Source organism: Channa argus, chromosome 1 (assembly GCF_033026475.1).
Source record: "Channa argus isolate prfri chromosome 1, Channa argus male v1.0, whole genome shotgun sequence".
In the NCBI taxonomy this organism is placed as follows: domain Eukaryota; kingdom Metazoa; phylum Chordata; class Actinopteri; order Anabantiformes; family Channidae; genus Channa; species Channa argus.
The window spans coordinates 11587534-11613182 of record NC_090197.1 but is presented as its reverse complement, the minus strand read 5'-3'; the positions used below and the strand labels follow the sequence as shown (position 1 = coordinate 11613182).

Below are 25649 nucleotides of genomic sequence, written 5' to 3'. Positions count from 1 at the left end.
TCTATCAGCATTCTAACAGCAATTACCAATAACCCATGACAAAAAATGTCACCCTTATGTTTGGAAACACATTCATATGTACAATTGTATATAACACTAAAATCATCTGTGGTTGTATTATTTTATAATTCTAATTATATGAATAAGCATTCATATTGTTAATACCTGTATTTTAAAAAATTAAGAAGTTAAAAATAACGTAAGTGGGTTTTAATAATGATTCTGTTTGCCTGATGATAAACTTAAGCAAACGTTCATCCTTTGCCTTTCACAAGCATCTCCAGCATCACCAGTGTCACCAGCAAGACCCAAGTCTAGGTCCTAAAGTGCATATTTTGTTTGTAGACACGAAACCGAGAAGAACTTATGCTGCACCGATTTACAGTGATATGCTACTTTGCTATGTACAGTGATGCAGGGTATGATGTGGCACAAATGTGATTTGTGTTTCATCATTCTAAACATGCTCACCGTGTGTTTGGAACATTCCTGATCCATGTGCAGAGCTTGTGTATACTGTTAAGACAGACAGAGGTTTATCACAGTGTGATATTGGGGAGTTTGTTTTCTTGCTGAAAGTTAAATGTCTACTCCACCCTCATGTCTCTGTGTGAAGCTACAGCCAGAACAGGGAGATCTTAAATTGTTTTATTGTTAAGATTTGAAAGAAAAACAAAAGGGAGACATAATATGTTCATTGGTGAGCTGTAGAAGTAGTTCATTCATTATCTTATCTGCTTATCCTGTTCAGGGCCGCAGGGAGCTGGAGCCTATCTCAGCTGTCATTGTACATGTACACCCTGGACAGGTCGCCAGTCTGTCTCAGGGCCAACACAGAGAGACATACACAGACAGACAACCATTCCCACTCACATTCACACCTCCGGGCAATTTAGAGTCACCCGTAAACCTTACATTCATGTCTCTGGACTGTCGGAGGAGATCAGAGAACCTAGAGGAAACTGGGTAGAACGTCTCCAACTCCACACAGAAAGGCCGCATCGAGCACGTGAATTCGAACTGCTGACCTTCTAGCTATGAGGCGGCAGCGGTAGTGTAAGGCATATTTACATCTTACAATTTTTTGGAGCCAGGGTAGTTGCTCACATTTGTTTCCAGTGTTTACGCTAAGTAATGCTCCATCTAGCACCTTTAATAAAACACCCACCAATGTTAAGGCCTAGCAGCGGTGGTCACCTTCACTGAATTCCTGCAGCCAGGATCATCAGTGGTGTTTAAAACACTGGTTGTTATAAAAGGAGATGTTCAACCCTCAAATATGAATGTGCTGTATCACATGTCTACATACTTTTGGCCACAAAGTGTACTAACTCAGTAAAAGCAAAGTTTCACTTGATCAAAGTGTTGTCGAGAACTTGTGGCATTTTGATGCAAATTAATTGCTGAACGACAGCGAGGCGAAAAAAAAAACAACAAAAACTCAGCGCGACTCAGCTTCAAAGACAAAGAGGTCCTCGCTTAGCACACATTCCCATCTATTAGTTCGAATGTCTCCATTTTCACAATGCAATATATCATAGCTTTAAATGGGTCCTGGCATTTCAAAGCAGTGAGCTACAGGATGGGGACTTTTTTTGTAGATACAGTGCCTGGAAAAAGGTTTCATACCCCTCACAACACTTTTCTGACATTTGTTTGTAAGAAATTTTGAAAACCATTCATCATTTTCCTTTCACTTCACAATTATGTGCCACTTTGTGTTGGTCTATCACATAAAGTCCCAATCAAATACGTTTACATTTGTGGTTGTAACGTGACAAAATGTAAACAGGTTTTGCAGGGCACTGCACTGCATCTGAGAGCAGTCACTGCTCAGGGCAGATTCTGAAAGGTTACAGGAAAACTGCTGAGCAGCCAAAGGGTGAATTGTAGAGTCCGAACTTTAACAAGAATGGGTGCTTTTCATCAGCAGTCTTATCAGGAGTTGTAGCAGCTTGTCTGTCCTTGTCTCTGACAGATATCTGCACACTGCCGATCACTTTGTGTACACATACATAGTGAATAATCTACTGTACATCCTCTCACCCAGAGAGTCCAAAACCCAGAAATAACACAGGTAGACACAGATCGACCTTGGTTAGTTCGTTTGTGTTTAAAAACAACATCTGGATCAGATTAGCATCTCACCTGCTGTAATTGTTCCTGGCAATCAGAGGAACTGAGATTATCATGAGTTTGTTTGTTTTGGGAACATTTTATCTGCTCATTGCAAACTGTGCTGCCCGCCAACATGACTCTATAAATGTCCGTCTTGGGAAAGAAGCTTATTTGACTTTTGAATTAAGCTTAACTTCTTCTGTTGGCCTTTGAATCACCTGTACTGTAATGTTAAAATTGTGATGTTAGGTAATTTGATTTGGGTTTATCTCATTTCCGAGTCACTTCAGCATAAATGACGTGTGGTAATGCTTGACTTTCCAAAATTGTGTGCATGTTTGCACATCCGCCTGCATTAATCAGAAAGAAAAGTAATCTCCAAAGACTATAGAGTAGCTGTTGACCCTGTACGCTGACAAGGTCAGCAAAGTGTGTAGTTATGTGTGAGACACAGAAAAGGGAGGGTGAAGCTGAGAGCAGGAGTGAGGGATTTTATAGTTCATGGGTGTAAGTGAATATTTTACAATACGTCTTGCAGCCTTTTTCCACGCGGGACTGAAAAATGAAGTCATGCATATTCATCGAGGTACTTAAATAACAAGGCTCTGTGATGGCTGGAGATGAAAATGGAGGCCATACTATTCATATTTCAACATTCACACTACAGCTTGAGCTTTGTGTGTCAGAAACTGCAGTCAGCCATGGCGCTGAAGGCAGGAAAACCTCTAAAAGAAAGTAGGCTGGTAATTAAGATCAGTAAATGTAGTACTTGGCATCTGTGCATCCTCTGGGTTGTAAATCCAACTGCCCACAGACACTGAGTACATGTTTATACCCACATCTACCAATAGCAACTTCCTGGCCTATCTCCACACACAATAAATGGGACCAGTGAGTGAACACATCATCGCTCAACGTCTTCCGTATGTGGATCAGTAAGTGAAGGCATCGCCGTTCATTCCGCTCAGATGTTTGGTTACGTTATGCTTTTTATCACCAATAAACTCTTTCCATTGTGTATTTGTCCGGAGGCGGAGCTTAAAAAAATGTCAAAGCTTGAATTTGGTAACTGCCAGACCCTCTAGCACACAATCCCATCTTCTTCATGCCACAAAAAGTGAAATTAGCTCAATTATTTGGTAAATAAAGGATTGTTGCTACTTATGAGTGACTGTGTAAATACATGCAAATGCTAAGCGTAAGTAAAAGATGCACAACCACAAGATAATGAGTCACTTGTAGGACCCATTTTTGTAATGTATCTTCCTATTCATTTGTCAAGATCTAGACAACTGAGTTAAAGGTCATAGTTGATGTTATCACACTAATGAATCCTATGCACCTGGAGGATGCGTTTATTATAACAAATCAAAAGCAGAAGCATAGACAGTTGATGTGCACTCAGTAAAAGAAACCAAAGCTCTCTGTGGACTCAATTATCGTTGAATATCATCAAGCGGGAGAAGAACGAACCCAATTAGCACTTCTAGCTCTTCTTACATGACATTTGTGTTTGTCAGAGGTGCTTCTGGCTGGAAACTCTGAACAGCTAATGGGGCCACTTGAATTCATACTCTTCTTGCTAAGTGAATAGCCTGTGTGACAGACCAGAGTCAGGCTTATGCCTGCAGCTCGTTTCAGCGAGATCACAGCAGAGGACACTGTGACAGAGACAACACCTCCCTTCTCCTCTGCACTGCCATTGCTTTCTACACTAATATCCTTTTCCACAGATAACAGCAAAAGACACACACGTTTCATGACAGAAAACAGAGACACACACACACTCTGGTTCTACATTTGTTTCTACATTAATTTCCTAAAAGCACTAACTTTATAACCTGACATATGCATTTAAAGCTGCAATGATGCCATATAGCGACTCCTTTTTGGAATAATTACAATTTTATTTGACACAGATGTCAAGAAGGAAGGTAATTAGAATAATGGTAGAAAGTCATCAAAAAATAAGCAAAAAAACAGGTTGTAATTCAAACTTATTGTCACCTTGTGCAAAGAAATAAATGTATCAGGTTGCAAACTAATCATTTACATCCCTACAGAGCTGCAATGAATCTATTTCTCTGAAGTACAATGGAGACATCTGCTGGCCAGGAAATAAAGGTAGGTTACATTTAGCTTGATTGTGATCTCTGGTACAGTGTGTCTATACTTTTTAGAGTAAGCCAGAAGTATTAACGCCTTGTTTAAACTTCGCCAAGTCTGCTATTGTGCTTTTGTAGGTTATATTTCTACCCAGAATCCATTATTCACAGTTTTCTTCTCTATTTTTCTGACTAAATATCCACCTGTTGATAATTTAGCAAAAGCAGAACTCACATTTACTAAAGATGCAGCAAAGTCTTTGTTGTGGTAGTGTTTGTCACTAGAATGTATTGTAATTATGCATTTATGCCAATGGATGTAGCACTGGCCCATACTAAAATCGTGTCCCTCCAAAATAAACATTAAATAGACAAATAAAATCAATGTCAATGCTGAAATCATCTATATCAACAAGTGTGCAACTGCCAATTTGATGAAGGGATGGAGATGGATATCTGTCTCTGATGATTCATGGTCTTTACAATCATCTTCTTACAGGCCAGGCCTGTATGTCCATGACAATGACTTCACTCTGTCTTCCTAATTAGGAAAATAATTAATTCTTGTTCTGGTTCCTCATTTCTGACAGGCTCATCTCTCTCTCTGCATTTGGTGAAGAGGAAAGGGAATCATGTGTGGGTGTACATGTGTAATCATCTACTACACACACACACACACACACACACACACACACAACCCCTCCCATCCATTGACCCAGTTTAGGAATGTTGATGTAATGAGACTTCATAATGTGGCTCATTGGTATGCTGAAGAAAACACTGGCCTGTCCACGACATCCAAGCAGTTTGGATCAAGTTGAGTCATATATTGTTGTCCACCCACTTTCAAGACATTACATTAGTATTGATTGTCCTCTACTCCACCTAGTAGTAATTGCACAGAAGAATAGGGGGATTCAAGTGTGACTCTGCTTACTGTCATTCTCTTTTATTCAAAATATAAGACTTCTTAATATTATAAAGTTGTTTATTATGCTCCAGTATGGCTGGAGACACCTTATTGCTTATTACAAGTAGCATTTCATTTAGTATAGTTTCTTAGCTTTTGACTTTAACTAATATTGTATATTTTACTCCCCAACATTTACATCATGGAGAATTTGACTAGCAAAACCATAATACTATTTCTTGAGTGTGGGGTATAAAATATGTTACTTATATACCTGACAAAAAAAATAAATACTAGGTAGATATTAATTTATAATAATTAGAATTTAGAATTAATTACAAAAAAAGTGATTTTTACATTGACTTTACTTAAGTGTTTAAATTTGATTTACTAAATTAGTTACAAATTAAAATATTGTATTATATAAAAATTTGACTTAATTTCATTTAGACAGTGATTGAGAAAATATTCACATAATTTACATAGAGTACTTCCTAGTACTTTACTCAAACAAGAGGTATGTAGTGGCCAACCTATTGTTAGCAAAATCTCTGTAGATTAAAGTTGCAGTCTTGGGTTGAAAATCAAACTCATAATCGCATAATAAAAAAAATAATAGTAAAGTGTCAACATTTAATATAATAATTCTCATGGGATAAGCCGAAAGGACAAAAAATAAAAAATAAAAAATACTAATAATTCATTAATTATTTGTATTTGTTTGTTTCTTTTTAGCGGGGTTGTTAGGTTTTATATATATATATATATATATATATATATATATATATATATATATATATATATATTTTTTTTTTTTTTATGGAACTACATTTCCCAGAATTTCCATTTCCCGTTTTCTGTTGTCCAACCCCTGCACAGTTGAGCACGTGTTGTGTCACTGCCACCGGACGGACATCGGTAGGAAGTGCAGGAAAACGAGCTTAGTGACACAGTCGACCATGCAGGCAGCTCGAGCAGCAGCAGCAGCAGCAGCAGGAATGTAAAGCTGGATTAGGACATTATGTGCCTCGGCTGTCTTCATCAACATGTTCCCAGGGGTTTTCTATGCACTGCTGGCGGGTTTTCTTGGGGCCGTGGCGTCGTCTTCGGCCAAACTGTCCCTCGGAGCCGACTACCTGAAGGGAGTCTGTGAAACCGGACTCCGGACGTGGGGAGAGCAACGGAAATTTCGACAAGCGGACGAAACTACCGCCTGTGACCGGGTGAGGAACGGCCGCATTTCAAACGATGAGTCAACACAGTGAGGATGGCTGTGAATAACGCAGCGTGTGTGCCGGCTAGTTGGATGGGTTATCCCCGCCCGCCTCTGCTCCCTGAATCCCTCAGCATCAGCACCTTCAGCAGCATCACACGGGAGAGCCCATGCAGCAGCTGCGCTCTCGTGCCGTGTCCGCGTGCTGCTCAATGACACTGCAGCGTGTGTTGTGTGTGTGTGTGTTTGTGTGTGTGTGTTATCACGGTATTTTATAAGTTGATGGCGCGGAGAAAGGCAGTTTTTCAAAGAGGATCCTCGGGGGGGTCATGTATGACCTTCACACTGATGTCAGAAACATCTGCACGCAGCTGTCTGAAGCCTAAAACAGTGCAAACGTCGAAATGTGACCTTGAATCTAGAGCTTAATTAAAACAACAAACACAGAGCTGCAGGTGGACGCAAATATAAGCCACCACAATGTTTGAATGTGTGACATCAGGTTATCACACTGCCAGCTTCACTCCATATTATGTACATAGTTTGGTAAATTAAAATTTGTGAGAAACCTGCTCTGAATTTTTGTATGAGCTACAAGGACTCCTGGATCTTCTGGCCCTAAAGGAGTCTGTGACAAAGTGTGGTTTAATACCTGAATTATTTTAGTCTTTTCTGTGTCAGGTAATTAGGACATGGGAAGTCTTAGAAAAGGTCCAATCTTAGGAATACTGCAAGGCTACAGTCAGTCTATTTTCACTATGAATAATAATAATCTCATTTTGGGTTTATTATTTGCTGTATAATAAACTGTCTGATATTTGTGAAAAACTACATTTTGGTATATTGAGATGTCTTGTATTCGATAAGCTGCTTGTCACACATATGACATTTGGTCTGGAATTTTTAAATACAGAGAGAACAGACAAAATAATCTTTAACCTTTGTGCTGCGTCCACCTGTACAGCTGAGTGCACTTTAATACAGCTCTGCTGTAAAATAGAACTTCACAAAGTTCATTATGTTCACTGGCCTCTTTTTTTCTCTCGTTTCGCAGTTTCTTTGTTATTAACTTTTCCATTTACCCTGAAACTGTGCATTTAGTAAATGGTTTCCTGTGTTTGTTTTCCAGCTCCACATCCCTCTGAGGCTGCTGTGTGGTGGGCTGCTTTTCACCTGCAATGCTGTGATGTGGACCTTCCTTGCTAAAGCACTCAGGTACTCCTCTTCCTCCACCCGCACCACTGTGACCACCACAGCCTCCAACTTCATATCTTCCGTAAGTAGAAGCCTCTTGTGTGTGTGTGTTTGTAGTGTTGATATTATCCTAATAGTGTAGTTTAATCTCTGTATGACCTTACATCCTTACACCCCTACGGGTTCATTTATTTTAGAAAGTACGCTGGACTATATTCATAAATACCCTGTCACTGTGATTTAAGCTTCTTACAGGGACATTTAACTCTTTCATTATTAAACTCAATCAAAGAATATTTATTGTCTGGTTATTTAAACCAAACCGTAGTGAGGCGAAAAACCTGATCTTTTTCCTCCCGCAGGCCTTCCTGGGGCAGCTGATCTTCGGTGAAACCCAGATAACGTTGTGGTGGGTTGGGATCTCCCTGACCTTCTCGGGGCTGTTGGTACTGCAGAGGGTTTCTCCACAGGATGGACAACAGAACACAGTGACCAGGAAGGATAATTAATAGGCCTGGTCTCCACTAGTTCAGGTCAGCGTGGCTGCAGCTGGCATCTTCTCTGTTTCTACATCCAGGCAACAAACAGTAACATGTTCAAAAGAGTATTTAGTGGAATTTATTCTCTTTTGTTCTCTCACTTATTGTGTTCCTTTTTCTGCAGAATTTCGGGCTCTGTTGTTCATTAGACCTCATTCACCAACAGTTCCTAAGAGCCGTTTTCTTCTTAAAACCAACTTACGCTATTTGTAAATAGATTCTGCACACGGCCCGGCAGTCTCCTGGCCTTTAATGAACACTATTGGGATGTTTAACTATGCTAAAGGTCTTTGAACAACCAGAGCACACTTTAAACTTATGACAACAACAGGATTTATCATACAAACAACATAGGTGCAATTTGTGAAGTTTAAAAATTGTAACGAAACCTACATAGAGTTTTCTTAGAACAAATTTAAGAAAAAACTTAAGATATTGGTGAATAAGGCCTAATGTTCTTTTGGTGTTTCCTGTTTTGACTAAATCACAAGAAAATGCTCCATTTCGAATCAGACACTATTTATCCTTATGTGCTGGCCCAGGTGTGACGCAGCTTTGTGTACAGTAGTTCTGTTCTAAAATCAGAGGAGATGTTGGCCTTCATCCAGCCTGACCATGGCACTGTTACAGTCTGGCTAGTGGAGACAAGCTTGTGGATGCCTGCGTCCAGCTTCCTTGAAGATCTAAAACCATTTTTATCCACAGTGAAGCAAAAATGATGCTGGCTTTGTGTTACTTTTGGAAACACGGTAACAGCGCGTTAGCCCATGAGCTAAGAGAACCGATTTGAAGAACGTGAATATTTAGAAATTTGGGGAAATGATGTTGATTCTCTTTGCTGCTCAGTCAGGAGCCTGTATCCAGTTTCTGTCTTTGTGTTATTCCTGGTTTAGGCTTCACATTTTGTGCAGGCTGTAGATATCAGAGTGGCATCAGTCAACTCGTATAATAAGCTTATTTCCCAAAATGTTGAATTATTTCTTTAACGCAAGAGCCTGACAACACACAATGTGAATATATGCTGAGATTATGTGTGCACATTAACTGATCTGGACTGACTGATCTTAATCTTTTGGGTGTTGTTCTCGAGTACTGGTTAACTGTGCATGATGTTACCATAATTAGCCTGCGCTTTATGGTCAAATCGTTCGAAATTTTCACATTTCCTTAAATTACTGTGACACTCGCTGTAAACATCCCACACTGACAATGCATTTTATTGCATGCTCGAGGCGATGTTAATATCGAAGCACTAACGAGGTGTACTTTCACAAGTAATAATCCCACTAATGTAGCGCTGCTCACAGGTTCATCACTTGTAAGATCTTTCTCTGCGCCTGGTTCTGTCTCTTACCCTGTCTTTGCCTTTCGTAAAGCGTAAAGCTTAACCCCAAGATACCGTACGAGCATGCCACATGTTTAGATTGAGAGGCAGCTGGTCTTCCATTTCGTGACAGATGTGTGCATGTTCCTTCCTACTAAGGCCTGAACTCGAATTATCTCACACCAAAGTATCCTGGACCACCATTTCACATCAGGGTGACCTTCCCGTGAGGTGCTTCATTTAATTAGGTGTCTGACTTAAGTGGTCAAAGTGTCTCTTGCATCAGAGACATCACACAGTGTTATTTAGTTGCCTGCATTGAGCTTAATTCGCCCTGCTCTTGCATTCTCGTGTTTTCCTGTCATCTGTTAGGGCTTCACGGACACACGGCTTTATTAAAAGCTTTCTTTTACATCCCCGGAGTTGAGAGTGAGAGTGCAATATTATACTTCCTTTAAATCTCATAACACTGTGACATGTTTAACAGCAAGGGAGTTTTAAATGTTAATACCTGAGCTTAGAGAATAAGTATCCTGTAGCATACAGGGATTTGCCTGAACGCAACATCAAAGGCTGTGTTTCGAGCTCTGCTTTAAGATCCCACTTTGCCGTTGTTTGGATACATATCATACTATAAATGCGTAATGGTAGCTATAACACCTGTCTGTAATGTCCCACGGCAGCAGGGCACAAATATATCCACTGTCCTTCCAATTGCTGCTGTGCATGTTTGGTATCATGTGATTCTAATGTACATGTATCCCTATCAATGTGATTGCAGTGACAATGTGACAGCTCTTATATTAAAGTTTAGCTGAGTGAAGTTTCATAGCAGGGTTAAGCTCAACGCGCAGAACTTTTTTTTTGTGAGAAGTGGTTTCAGTTAGTTGTGCCTCCATGTTTTGGGATTCTTCATGTGCCGCATTAATTCAAAGAACTGATTAGACATTTTGGACAAATATGCATATTAACTTTAGCATGAAGGGTCAGATGAAAAGATTGACAGCACTTTCCAAGCTGTACAGTCAATATATGAAGCTAGAGCTAACAGAGCTAAGCACCTCTATTGCATACTTATTATATTATATATTATATAATATACATTATCAGCACTTTTGACAATTGAATCAAAAAAGGACAACTCAGGAGCTAACGGAACAAATGATGAACGCTTTATAAGATAAACCTTTAGATAGCTCGTTTGTTTGTGTGAAATCAACACTTTCATATTTTACAGGCTAGAACAGTGACTTCCTGGGGTCAAGACTAATATATTGGGAGCTTTAGTGTTGTTAAGTGGATTCATTTTACCTTCAGATTTCTTTGTGTATGATGGGTTCATATGAGAGAAAGGGAAATTGTGTTATTCAGCTGTTCAGTCCCTCCAGGAATTTTCAGTGTTGTGATTCCAACATTTAATTCAACCAATCTCCTGTGAGTTCTGCATTACCTTGCAATTTATACAGCGAAAAAATACTTCAACGTGTATAAGAATGTCTTTAGAAATGCTGACACGAAATCAGGCATTTTATGCTGCAACAATCAAATAGAAATCCTGGAGGGGCCTGTGTTCACGGTTGTGGGGGCATCAATCTTCTGACTCTCAGCAAGAAAGTGAATAAGCATATTTTCATAAAATGTCAAAGAATTTCTCTAATGCACCTTTTATATATGTAGGTTTGCTTTTCAGTCAGAAGTAATTGTGGTGCCTGTTTTTTCTCTAATTAGCAGCATGACGCGAGAGTAAACCATCCACATATGAAGCCACTCTCCCTGTAATATAACAATCAGAGCTTTCGCAGTAATGGCATTTATAGGTTCGTGAGCGCAGCATGGTGGGTGCACAAAAACTGCACATTAGGTTGTGCAGAGATTGGAAGAGCTCTGAAATATGATCTCGAGAAAGTTCATGTTATCGACTAATTAAAAAAAAAAGAAACCAAAAGTAAAATTTGTATCGATAAAGATTTTAGTTAACTAAAGGGACAATCTTTCTTTGTTCACGTTTGGAGTTGAAATATTAAACGAAAGGAGCAGAGTAGTCAAAATGAAACCAATTTTGCTTTAACTTGTTGGTTGTCTTTGAAGTCTTGTTTAATCTAGAGGCTGCTGCACCCACAAATTTCACATTATGTTCACAATGATTTGAATGAATTGATGTTTGCCCAGATATGACTTATTCATAACGTGTCTTACAAATGATGTGAAACAGACGTTTGTAAAAGTGTAAATAAATCCTGTTGATAGGAAACGCTTGAAAGGATGAGTCATCTCCACCGAGACAAGAAACACTGTTAAATTATTAAATAAACCTCTTGTCTGACAAACAAGATTCTGGTTTTCTATCACTCAGATGTTGTTGGCTGTTCGGTGTATTGTTGTCTGTGAACAACATGGATCTATGGATCATGGAGCTTTTCTACATCCAGATAAATGACATTAAATGAGAAGGTCTGTTTCCCACAATTAGCTTTTTTTGAGCTTAATGTCCTTTTAATCTATTCAAGCATTAATGTCTAATAAAGAGTATTGAGCTAGTGGGGCTGAATTTAATGTTCACCTTAACAGTGAGCTTTACCCTCTATTAGATCAGTTCCCTTCTTTTAATTAAGAAACACAAAACAAGTCAGTTTCAAGGCATTGCTCTCCACTTCTTTTTTCTTTCATACCTGTATAAAAAAAAAAATTGTCACAAAGATTGTCAAAATAAAAGTACAAAGATGATCATCCATTTTAAATAAGGGGGGGAAAAACCTTAGAACCCCATCTTCTTATAATGCACTCGAGTACGACTCCACCACCCACTTTGACCTCAAGAGTAGAGTCATCACCTTTCTGACACTGGAAAATTAAAACATTGTAAAAGTAGAAAAGTAGTATGGCAGAGCTGCTGTATTGGATTGAACAGATTTACTTGTAAGTTCTCAAATTGATCCACTTTTATTTTATCCCCCTTTAAACCAAAGACATCATGCGGCCTATATGAATGGTACTTGCATCTAAACAGTTAAAGAAAAAAGCTGGTGAACTGTACAAACTACTCAATCAGAGCCGGTGACTGTGGTTATCAAGCAAATGGGTCAACTAGATTTTACTACACAGTTACCTCCGTGTTTCTTATGGTTATCTTATCATACAGCTTGGCTGATTTGAAAAGACAAGTTAATTGTTCTCTTACGATTTTATTTGCAATGCAATACTACATGTCAAATGAGAGATTAAGAAGTTTTAATCTTTAAGATTTGTGTTAATGATTATGGCTGGTATTTTTTTAGTAACTACTGCTTAAAGCTACACCATACATCTGAAGCTACCACTAGCATAAGACTTCAAATCAAACCACTCCAATCCTCTTCAAAACACTTTGAAAAGCTACCTCTCCACAATAAGATAAGTTGGGAAGCATATGTCTACAAAATATAGAGGATATACAATGATCAGTCACATTAGATACACCAGTACAATCCAATACAGCAGCTCTGCCATGAATTCTACTTTTACCAAGTTATAATTTCTCCGCTTTTAGGTTGAAACTGTGAGAAAGGTGATATTTCTACTATGTGTTTATTATTGAGATTGTCGTGGGTGGTGGAGTTGTACTTAAGTGCCTTGATTTAAATGTTTTCTAATATCTATGATCGCAATAATAAACACATAGTCTTTGATTTCTGAAAGTTTGTGCTAATATTGGCAGGTGTCTCCTCTCCCACATTACTTGAATGGAAATCCAACACACTGCTGCTTCACCATAACATGTTGAAAAACCCATGACTGCTTTTACTATGCAGCAAGCATATTATGCACTTTTCTTTGATTTGAATGTGTTTCTTTGCTAGCAAACTTTTGGACATGCCCCAAGAGAGAAGCTCAAATGTCGATGCTGACAGCAATCAAATTTGCACGTAGAGAACAACACAACTGTCATTTTAAGAAAATAACATGCACTAGTTCTAAAGACAGTAATCGTTTAAGATGGAGCAGCCACAGTAAGCTCCTCTTATGAAGAGATACACAAGCTCATTTCATTGCTCTGCTGTTGTCTGGTAAATCACATGCATTATTAAAATCAGACATCTGTTGCTGGTATCTCATTGAAAACAGTCTTTCAGTGATTTCCTTTATTCTGTTGCATTTCTGAATCAACAGCTTATTCCATATTGATGATTTGGGTTAAAAAAAAACTTTTGGGCTTGAGAGGTTTAGTGCAGACTAAAAATCAAAAGATAAGAGATAAACTGACAAAATAATACTCATAATACATTCTTTAGATAACCTTAATGAATCCACCCATCTGGAAACCAAGACAGATAGAAAAATCTCTTAAAAATAGCATGAACCAGCATTATCTCGTCCCACCCTGACACAAAAGGCAAAATAACAAATCTCTATAAAAACAGCAGATGCCACCACTCATGAACGCACGTTTCTAAGGCAAGTCATCTGCAGCATTCTGCAAAAAAGAGTGTTACAATGTCAGTAATACAGCAAAACATGAGGTGACGTGACTCCATGTTTATGGGCAGACTAAAAGCTGCTTACAGACTGTCTCAACATCAGACAGTGCTGGTTCAAGTGAAAACATTCTGGACTTAAGTTCCCGTTGCTTTATCTTGAAAGCAGGAAATTATCAGTTGTAGTGCTTGATATTTATTCCAAAGAAGGCAAAACTAATTATTAAGTGTTTCTTGTCAAGTTGTTGCATGGTGTTTTCTTCTCTATAAATGTTTTTGCAAAGTCACACCTCATTAATCTCTTTCAGCACCAAGAGGGAAACAATAGAATGAAAAGGTGACAATATGTAATAAAAAAACAAAAACAAAAAAAACGATGTAATGTCTTATAACATAACAGCCTGAAATATCCATAAATGAAAGAAAATGTGGAAGTGGTCGAGAGGAGTTCATGCTCGTTGGGGCCCAGCCCAAAGGAAGGCATAGAAGGAGTGATTAGTCCACAACATCAGAGCTCAGCTCACACTATGTACTGGTACAAGTCTGCCTTGCCATGGTCTGGTGTTGCAAATGGGCTGAGCCAGGCTATAGATAACGGGTGGCCAAACACCAGCTTCATGTTCATCCATTTGGATCTTTTGGCCCATCGTCTCTCCTCCTTTTTCAGCTGCTCGATGCCCTGCGGTGGTAACACATAACAGACAGAGAGAAGATGTGAGAACAGATATCAACAGAATGCTGAGCTGTGTCTGTTTCACAACAGAATTAGTACACATCTCCAAGACAGACCAAGAGGGATGAGAAGGACTTGGTCATTATCGGTGCTTTTTCTTAGCATTATAACCATTATATTTCTTAGGGTGACAAGTCTGAATACAGGACTGTGGTGAATAACTTCCACATAACTCACATGTTGTGAGCAGAACCATCTGCAGCCCAATGTGGTAAAGACAAAGGCAGTGGTAGTGGATGTGAGGAGGGCCAAGGCACTTGTAGCTTCAGTGTCTACTCAGAGTCACAGTGTGGATGTTGTGGAGGATTATAAATTCCTGGGAGTGTGTATTGACAATAAACTGGACTGTAGTAAGAACATTGAAGCCCTCAATCATCAGGCCATCAATCTTTACAACTCCTCCCTCTGAGATCTGATACTCCGATTACATTTTTACCCTAATATTTTATTTTATCCCTCTATGTTTATATGCAGTGTTCTTATGCACAATTTCCTACTCTGGCCTGAAGCATCTGGGATGAAATCAATTTCCCCTCGAGGATTAATAAAAGTATTTCTGATTCTGATACCGGACCCTGGCACTTTATTGGTATAACCTCTGTCAAGATTCTAATTAAGCTAAGAAAATACCAAAAGATGATGTGAAAACCCCAGAGACTACTGAGTGGTCAGAGAAAAGTATCACTACCACAATGTCACTTTTAAAAGTCTCAATCAATAGATCTTTATTAATATATGACCTTTTGTACAGGTTAATGCAATTCAAAGTGCATTATATATAATTGAGTAGTTGATAAGAAGTTGGCATAGCCAACATAGGTAATAATAATAATAATAATAATAATAATAATAATAATAACAGAAGACAATTAAAATATAAGAATAAGACATAAGACAAAAATAAGACTAATGCACGTGAATACAAAAAAAAAAAAAAAAAATACAATTTTCAGCTGCCTTCAACCTTTTCTGATAAGGTTAGGGTTAAAATTTGTCTCCCTTCTATATACCAAGAAACAAGAACACTGTTTCCTTGATATGCCCCATTGTTCAGGTGTTTGTCAGATTGAAGGCTTAGCTGTTTTATGTGGTATCACTATGACAACCTTCTACATAGAGAGGGGTACTACATCTGCAGTGGAAAAGCACTATTAGGGTGCAGCTAAGCCAAACCCCCCCTGGCAAAACATACTCACTTGGTGCGTTCAAAAGGAAGAGAGGTCCAGAAAACAAGGCCGTAAACATAACCCACACAAATTAACAAGACTAGCAACAACAGCAGTTTAACGGTGTGTTATCAGACATTTTACCTTCATCAACCTATGTCAACATTCTTACAGTAAAACAGGAAAATTATTTTCATGAATAAAGGTCTGTCCCATGACCTCTCACAAACTGGCTGCACATTGGAGAACATTGTGATTTTGCAAATGACCCAGGTAAATCTGTGACTGCAAGCAAATGTTTCTCACCCCATTTTGCACATACATGAATGGAAAGTGAATTTTGGTCTGACTGCACCTTTAGTTGATGAGACACACCTGAAGAGTCAGTTTGGGCTCGAAACATACTCTGAATGCAGTAAAGGTTTAAAAGGCAGCAGTCGATTGTGTGTCAGTGAAACAAATTGTATGACCTATTTTTGGAGTAAGCACCTGCGTAAGAAAGATGTGCATGCGTTCTGCATATTGATTGGTTAAATTTTTTTGTGCTAAACTAAAAATGAAATCGTGTTTTGCATTCTTCTCTTTTCCTTTGAAGGGTCTTAATCAGGGTTCGATGACTCACTCTCAGTATAAGAGCGCACACACACACACACACACACACACACACACACACACACTAGCAGAGCACTGCAGGCTTCAGTAACCTGGAATACATGAGCTTTGTTGTGAATACTATGACACTGTGAGTCATCCTTGTAGGCGGTGAACCCAACCTGTGTGGAGGCTGTAAGTGTTTTACCTGCTCCTCTTTACATCTGTGATCTGATTATTATTCTATTGTTTCTGATGTTGCATGTAATCCATTGTTTGTTTGGTTTTTCATTTGTACAATGATATATGGGGTTTTACATTATTTTATACACCTCCTACTGCTGCAACCAGCTGGTAAAACACAGGTGCCTTAAATTTCTTAATATGCAAGTGCTATATGACATATTGCTCCATGTTTCAAGATGCATTAAGATGGTTGAAATCTACAACTTCATTGCTAGATGCCACTAAGTTGTATACATTGCACCTTTAAATTTTTCACCCTGTTTAGTTTTTTTTTTAAAGTTTGCTGAAGGACATTGGTTGGTTTGTTTAGAACATGAAATTTGTATTTTAGGAGGTGAAGTGTGAGATTAGGGCTGTTTTCACTCACCGTCTCATCGGTACAGATGGAGTGGATCTGAGTCCCAAACATGACCGCAGTGAAGATCAAAAAGAGGAGACCCTCAAAGCAGAGGAGGATGAGGAGGATGACGGTTGCTGGTGGAGAGAAGTTACTGCACTCTGATAAAGAAAAGATTAAAAAGCAATTTGTTAGCTGGGTAAAACCCTATACTGCAAATTTCCCGTTGGGATGAATAAAGTTATCTATCTACTTAATTATCTATCTATAGCTGCAGAATGGCAAACAGCATCTTACATAGGGTGCAAGTTTTTGTTTTTGATTTTTGTGCTTTCAGCTTATCCCATAAGTTCAGGGTCACCGCAGCGGATCATTGTCCACATGTTGATTTGGCACAGTTTTTACACCGGATGCCCCTTCAGACGCAACCATCCCCAGTTTCTACCGGGTTTGGACCAGCACTGGGGACAGGAATGGGCTGTTGGGGGTTCAGTGTCTTGCCCAGACACAGTTTGACATATAGTTCGTGGACGACTGCTTTACCAACTGAGCTACAGCCGCCCCCTTTACATAGGCTGCAAGTAACCACTGTTTTTAAATAACATTTGAAGTACAAGAAGTAATTTCTGTGTTTTTTTTCAGTCAACAAATCCTACAAAAGTACTAAAACACAGTAACATGATTTTAGTTTTTCACCTGTGCCATAGACCTCTGTTGTAGTTCAAAAACTATTAAAAACACATCAGTAAGCCATGTTTTTGAACTGGGTGACATGTTTCTTTCCTTAGAGAGAATATGGCTGTACTATTTGTATAATATAGAAAATCACAGGCATTATACTTTAACTTATTGCTAATATTTTCAATTAAGGTTTTAGTCTAAACAGGTCAGAAAATTGTCTGAACACCTTGTCCAACCCACCCACTGCCTATAATCTTATTAAATGACAAAAGCATTAAATTCATAAATTGCTACAGCTCCACACTTTACTGAAAAGTCCCAGTCAGCTAATCGTAACAGCATGTAGAAACAAAAATAAACACAGCCTTAAAACAAAGAATGGCAGATCTGGTTAAAAGTAGAAAAAATGGCTATTCAGAAGAGCTTTGGGGTAATATGATTGACCACAGTTTGCGAAACAGTTGGTTGGAGTTTACCCAATTCACAGTAGCCACTGGTCTCTGTGTTAAACTATAATAATAGAGGATGATACTTACTGTTCCAGTCTTCGTCAAAGCAGAAAATAAAATGGATGGCCGCCATGACTAGTGCATGCAAGGATATTAGTGCAATGTACATCTGGGGAAAAAGAAAAAAATAACATTAATAAGATATGATTAATTTAAACTTATAGTCATCATATTATTATGATGAATCCAAAAACAGTAGCTCTTAAAACTGAAACTAATAATTAATAATACAAAATTTGAAAAATTTGAGCTGTTTATGTGTTTGGATAAATTAACTAGTAATACGATTAGAATTTAATAGATATTTATAATTTAAGCATGTGATCAGGAGATTAATAGATAATATGAACCCGATTGCTTCTGCAGTAAATTATGGCTTCACTTTTGTGGAGTGGTGATTAAAGACTCACTGTAAAGAGCACAAAGTATTTCTGGTTGTTCTCTCCCACACAGTTGTTCACCCAGGGACAGTGGTGGTCCATCTTCTTGATGCAGCGTTTGCACACACTGTGTATACACAGATACATAATCCAGATGACAAAACAATATAGAGTACATTCTACTTTTGTAAGAGTAAATCACAAAAAGAAACACTCTGTCCATGCTGTCTGTGTACACTGACTAATGTGAGGCTGGAACAGTTTTTAAAGCCAGACTGCTCTCAATCATTGTGGATTGAGTGTGTGTGTGTAGGAGGGGGGTTGTTAATATTACAAAACAGCCACTAGTTGACAACTCATAATCTATCATGTGAAAAGCAAAGTCACAATTAATCTACAGATATGCTTTGTTGACACACTTTGAGAGAGAAATCTATATTTAAAAACCTGCCATCTTGTGTGTGTGTAGTTTATTATTCTTATGGGTTTTTACTGACTAGTGCATCATCTGAAGCACCCACAAGGACGACTCTGACTATTCAGCAAAAAAATCCTTCAAACTGACACTCATTTTCCTTTGAGACAGACTGGCTTTCAAGCTTTACAATTCAATTACTCTGCAGTGTTTTTGCACCTTCATGCCTCTAGATCCCAGAGAAACCACTGAAGAGCCACAAAGGGAACACTTATTATCAAGCTACAGTCTACTGGGAAGGGCTACACGCTACTCCAGAAGAAAAAAAAACACTGAAAAACACACACAGAGGGAGGCTAGAGAGCCAATGCAAAAACAAAGTTAGAAAGAGGTTTCTGTGCCAGAAACTTTTCTCTCTAATGTGCCCACTGCAGTGAACCAACATCTTAAGAGTTTGCAGTGACACCTGGTTATTTTCTTTTCTAACATACAGAAATTTACACAGTGAGTGTTGTACCTGCAGTGGTGAGCCCTGTCAGGCTTGATGCTGCAGCACTTGGGACATTTGTAAACCACCTGTCCTGGTTTGAGCTGCAGGCTCTCGATGAATTCCTTCGTAGCGTTACCTTTAGGCACAGCTCCCTGCAACAGAGGGGAGCAAAGATGTATCAAAGATGTTTTTGCCATTTCAGTTGTCTGACTGCTGCATGAGTTGCTACATGATGGACAAGAAATTCTAAACTTACCGAAAAATTTCTCACTTAACCTGCAGACTTAAAACTAAACATCATAAACATAAGAGCTCAAATGTAAGCAACCATAGCAAAAACTATAAGTAATACCTATGTAGAGTATGAATCAGGCCGCACATTTCTATCTGCACCCAACCCAAGCCCGTGAGTGCGCGGGCTGAACGTTCTTCCCCACTCAGGTGAAATATGGGCCCAACAAATGCAGTTAGTACGTCATTTTGTCAAGATTGCGATGGCAAATCCACAAATACTGTAGTTGAGATGACAAAATATACATTTCAATATAAAATAATACGATGAGAATCAATTTCAATCAAATATTGCAATAATTATCTTCACAATGAAAAAAATCCCACAAATATTGCCTTCAGTATTAAAATACATGAAGAAAGCCAGCAAATTCAAGAAACTGCAACAAGCACTGTTTGTGCAAATTGTTTTGCTGTCAATTCATAATTTTGGCTCTAATCTAATTTAAGTTTTTTTTTTTTATAAAGTCTTTTGTGCAGCAGTAAGACAAAGTGGTTCACTAAATAACTGACACACATTTAAACTAATGATCAGACTATCAAAGTCAGACTGACCGGGTCGGTGCACATCGCCCTGGCATGTGAGGCGAGGGCAAGGAAGGCGAGGCTATTGAAGAGCGCCCCATTGAATAGGCTGTAGAACACGTTCTTGGCGGGCAGTAGCATGACGAACACCACCACAAACTCGGCATAGAAGACCAGGAACCAGGTGATGATGCCGCACACAATGCCACAGCCGTCACGGATGAACCACATGGTGTCAGATCCAGTGCGGGGCGGAGGAGGGGCGCAGTGCTCGGGCTTCAGGTAGCCAGCTTGCCGCTCAATGTCCCTGGTGCGATGCTCCAGGCTCTTCATTCTACAACGCCTGCAACTCTAACCACATGCTGAGAGAAGTAATGAGAAAAAGATGGAGAGGATGAGGGAAAGCAGAGAAATGGGAGAAAATGAAGGAAAAAAGGGAATTAGACAATAAGACGAGGGATTTGAGTGCTGTCATTGAAGGTGCAAGGCTGCAACTAACCAGTATTTCCACCATCTATTAATCACCTGATTACCAAACCGTATATACTCTAAAATGTTTCTAATTGACACTGCAAAAAAAAAATAAATCAACACACTCACTATTGAATTCAAAATGGCAAATGCTCACTGCTGAGAAGCTAAACCTGACGTTAAAAAAAAAACGCTTGGTAAATGGTCCGCACTTCCCCCTGCGCCACAGTCAGCCCATAGGCCAAAAATAAAAACAGCAATCGTGTTTAAATTTCTGCCAATTATCTACCCGTGTAGCAAGAGTATCATGATACATAATTAGTAGTTGATTTAAAGAGACCAAGTGCATCAAGGAATATAAAAGACAGCATCTAATAAGGTGGGGTTTGAGACAAAGCCCAGGAGGAAGCATTAACAGGAGGAGAAACAAACACTGATAGATATACTCCCATCTGGCTACATAATTTATCCACATTCCTCTCGCAGGGAAAAGAGGAGGCTATTGTTGGATTTAAAGGGTGTTGTTCACCATTTAGCCTTAGAAGGGAAACCAAATAATGCTTAAAGAAAACACCCTCCTGAGCAACACCGGGCCTGTGTGAGGTTAGCTCTGCCTGGATACATGGCCTATGAATTGATGAGGTCTGAGTGTGTGCAGACAATGATGCTGTCACATCAAATGGGCCAAAATGTCAGAAAACCAAAAATATACCTCACTGTTATATGTAGATAACACAGACTGGAATAAAAAAAGATTTTTCCCTTTAGATGATGGGATCTCTCTTCTCACTAAAACCTGAGTGTAGTTGCATGGTCATTCCTGAGGGTTTAATCTGTCCATTAAGCTCAATTGACAGGTATCCTTATCTTACTTTTATGTTGCTATTAAATGGGGCTTGGCCAATGATCTTGGTAGTTAAGCAGGCTTCCCTGAGGACAGGAAATTAATCAGAATGAAAATAATACAGCATAATTACAGAGTGTCTGGGAGACAATTAATCAAAGTCATCTCTGGATTGAACTGAAACATCTCAGAGACCATTACAGAGTAAGTCTAACTCATCCAAAAATGCCCTTCTTCTCTCTGTAAACTCTTCAAGGCACTGCTCTTTCTGTGTTCCCACGCCAAGCTAAAAAAACCCTTTCATCAGCCAGTGAGGCTAATTTTTCATTAGTGGGTTAAATCAGATGATGCTACACGTGTTTTATGCTTTGTTTCATTGAAATGAAATCCATCAAAACAGATTATAACAATAATTTCTTGAAATGTCTAAATTTCACTTAGATCCTTTTTAGCCTTGACATCAGTCGGTCAGTCCACTACTTTGATCCAGGCTCAAAAAATATTCAGTAGATTGCCATGAAATTCTGCAAAGACAGATGTGATCTCCTGGAGACAATACCTCCTGATTGGTGACCTCCTGATCTTGACCTTTCCCCCTACTAAACATCAAGTATGTTTGCATGATGATCTTAGCCTTTAGCTCAATGTACTACTGTTCTGAGTCAAGCCTCATAGACACTACATTGAAAAAAAAAAAGGATAGACAAACTGTTTCCAACATGAATGATTACACAAACCCTGCCAAGACCTACACAATGAACACTACATAGCCAGTGTCTAAATGAACAGAGGATGGTAAATGGTAAATGGTCTGCACTTATATAGCGCTTTTCTACCCATTTGGCACTCAAAGCGCTTTACACTGCTTCTTATTCACCCATTAACAATCACAATCACACACACTCATACACCGATGGGGGAGCTGCTATGCAGCTGGCCAACACTCACCGGGAGAAACTAAGTTGGGGTTCAGTGTCTTGCTCAAGGACACTTCAACATGTGACCAGAGGAGCCGGGGATTGAACTAACAACTGTGAGATTGGTGGACAACCACTCTACCCTTCTGTGCCACAGTCGCCCCTAAATCAGTTGAATTAGCAGTTAATTTCTACACATTCATTTTGTTTGGAAACAGAGGCGCTGGATAAAAATGAGATCCTTGGCTTTAAAGACTTTAAAGGCAGTATGACCCACCCAAATCCTGCTGTGTTGCCTTTTGACCCTTTTCCCCACGCTTGTCATCACACAGCACGAAGTCGGACTAGAGAGAGGTCATCTTGGTGGTCTGGTGTGTCAGTCGAGGATTAGGCTACAATACCATCTGTTTTGGCTCCAGTGGGGGTAATCAGTAAAACTAAGTACATTTGCTCGAGTAACGAGTATTTAAATGTAATGTTTGTTACTCCTCAGTATTTGACAGCTGCATTTACTACGGTACTTTAGAATTTTATACAGAAAACTGATGTTTTTTTTATCTAGATAAAACTACTCAAATGTACATAAGTCAAAATTTCCAGCTACAGTACTTCATTCAATGGCTGCTTACATTTTAATTAATCAGTAATGGCCACATAAAAACAACAGAATCAAAGAAAAGCCTTAAAATAGACATGCAAGCGACAAACTGTCAAGTCAGACAAGAGGACTTCCTCAGCTCAGCCACTCAAATGTCAAGCATGTGAAACCAAGACAAAGAGGGCACATGAAGCGCCTGACTTCTCTAACAACAGCTTTTACATTGTTGGCTGACGTTGCTACTTTCTTGATCAGCACAGGAAATATTATTAGGGTTATTTACTTGTCTAAACCACTGTAAGACAAAAGAACAAACTCACTACAAGTGCTTGGACAAATCCTTGTAAAATAGGTCTTATTTTAGCCATCTTGCTGTTAATAATCAATGCCAGTATTTACCACTATGTAAAATATTGCAGGTGAGAGAAGCAACTATAAATTAAACATGTTCCAGTGAGGGGGACTCTTGATAACAACTTGTAATGCATTTGTTATTTGGATTGATCTTATAATTCCCTCCATTAGAAACAAAGAAGCTGAGATGGCCCTAAAGACTATGTATGCTGAAAATGCAGACAATCAACGTGAAACAATAAAAATGTTAAAGACCTCAACTAACTAACTGTAAAACCAAAGTAACTAGTGTGAGCTAAGTCAATAGTTTCTTTTGTATAGAAGACTGGAGAATGAGTCTAGAGATTATTGTCGGTGAAGAGCTGTTTTCTAGCACTGACTGACTTCATTGTAAGAGAAGCTCCTTCTCGAATTCTGTCAACCCAAAGAAAAGAGCTGTTAACAATAACTATTAACATGAGTTCATAATGAAAGCTGAAATGCCAATATGATGATGCCTCTGCAGTGCTTTAATATTAGTTACACCACATGAAAACAGATTTATACTGGAGCGTAATGCATGCATGGCCCAATCAGATATTCAATTAATGATTTATGGATATATTATACTCCCTGCTGCTAGAAATCCTTTGAGGAGCATCTGTCAACAGTGAGTGATGATGGCAGCAAGATGCCAAGCATGAAGCGATATGTTTGGGCAGAGGGATTTGACCTCCTGATATGATAAACAGTTCATTCAAACTGAAATGTCCTTTCACATCACTGTTAATGTCATTTGGCAATGTTTTACATGATAATCATAATGTTAGAAGTTTTTAATTCTGTATAAATTTCTGTGATATGATGAACTTTCAGTGATATGGTCATAGTTATCACATATTTGATAACTATGATTTGTGTAGGTTGGAGTGCAAAAATCTTCAACCTGTAAACATTTGTGACAGTAGAGAATTACATTTCTACATTTTAACTTTCTATGATTTTTTTTAAATATTTTATTTAAGAGTCTGTGTATTTGTTTTTTGGTTTACTACAAAATTTGTTGGGTTTGTCAATTTGTCATTCACCTTTTTTAGGTTTTAACTCTGAAGCACTTTGTAGCTGTGTTTTGAAAAGTGCTACACAAAGAGGATGAGGCTGATTACTCTTCTTCTAAACGGAAACACCAAACACAGACAGACCCAGCAAACCCAGCAGGTTCTGCAAGTTTGTGGCTGTATATAAATTAGGCTGCAACTAATTAGTATATATTTTTTTAAAAATTTAATCTAGAATTTTCTATTATTGTTTTGCTTATAAAAATATTTGAAATAGCTCAACAAAACACATGCTTGTTCAGTTCAACCTTCAGTCTAAATGCTGTCCGGTTATTGTAATTTACACTGATTTAAAAAAAAAAAAACACACAAGCTGTAACCAGGATAACTTAAGTTAGAAAGTTTTAGTTGAAACATTATTACAAATTTTAACCGATTAGCAAAATTGTTGGTTCTCTCTCAACTAGTCGTTTTGTAGCAGCTGTATGTTAATGCAAAATATTGTAAAAGGTTTGATTGACGTTTGCACCCGTCGTACCTGATCGTAATGACAGATGACAGCATACTACACCAGGATGTGTAACTATTGCACTCTGTGTAAACCTTTACGTTGGCAACTTGGCTAACACAATAAATAAATACATACATAAACAAATGACAGTTAATCGAGCCCTCGATTTAAGCTGGACATGACAAGCACGTCTTCTTCAGTAAATACTATGGTAATATTGCAACACAAACTTTGCAGCTCAATAGTTATGATGGATAAAGTGTTGGAAAACAAATCTTCGACAGCGCACATTTGCCCCTTGTTTTGTTTTGCGCTAATCCGACCTCTGATTTGCCTGAATAATTATTTTGTCATATCCACTGGGCTGTGTGGCGTCCTTATGACATTATCAGGCCAGAATCAATTGCCTCCAGAAAGTGCTAATGCAATAAACCCGACCAGGAAGTAGTTTGAAACCTGGATTTCCAGTAGTTAAAAGCATTTATATGCTACATTATACGTGACATTAAACTCCTTCGTGAGTGACCGTTTCTAGCTCTAACCACGTACCTCGCTCTTTCCCGACGTGTTAAAATTTGTTTTTAAGTCTTCACGTAGTTTGGAAGTCTGAAGTTAAAACACCCCAAACTGAGTGAGACTCTCCGCCGCCGCTCCGCCTGTTAGCTCAACACCAGCTAACCTCACTGGTCTGGGGCTAAC

The 25649-nt window shown here is 38.7% G+C and overlaps 2 protein-coding genes across 3 annotated transcripts; one reads left to right on the top strand and one right to left on the bottom strand.

The window, feature by feature from the left end:
• Positions 1-6037: 6037 nt before the first annotated feature.
• LOC137123458 (transmembrane protein 42) lies at positions 6038-11941 on the top strand. The gene is made up of 3 exons (XM_067497190.1): positions 6038-6356; positions 7476-7622; positions 7903-11941. Exons 1-3 carry the CDS (start codon positions 6180-6182, stop codon positions 8047-8049), a joined length of 471 nt encoding a protein of 156 aa, XP_067353291.1. The 5' UTR covers positions 6038-6179; the 3' UTR covers positions 8050-11941.
• A 1539-nt stretch (positions 11942-13480) lies between these two features.
• zdhhc3b (zinc finger DHHC-type palmitoyltransferase 3b) lies at positions 13481-25641 on the bottom strand. 2 transcript variants are annotated; one of them, XM_067497128.1, is made up of 8 exons: positions 25500-25626; positions 22728-22863; positions 20249-20580; positions 19430-19554; positions 18528-18624; positions 18145-18226; positions 16958-17088; positions 13481-14533 (listed from the first exon to the last, which is right to left on the bottom strand). In XM_067497128.1, exons 3-8 carry the CDS (start codon positions 20549-20551, stop codon positions 14375-14377), a joined length of 897 nt encoding a protein of 298 aa, XP_067353229.1. In that variant the 5' UTR covers positions 20552-20580; positions 22728-22863; positions 25500-25626; the 3' UTR covers positions 13481-14374. The 2 variants fall into 2 exon arrangements, with proteins under 2 accessions (XP_067353229.1, XP_067353221.1); XM_067497120.1 differs by lacking the exon at positions 22728-22863 and having other exon boundaries at positions 25500-25641.
• Positions 25642-25649: the final 8 nt, after the last annotated feature.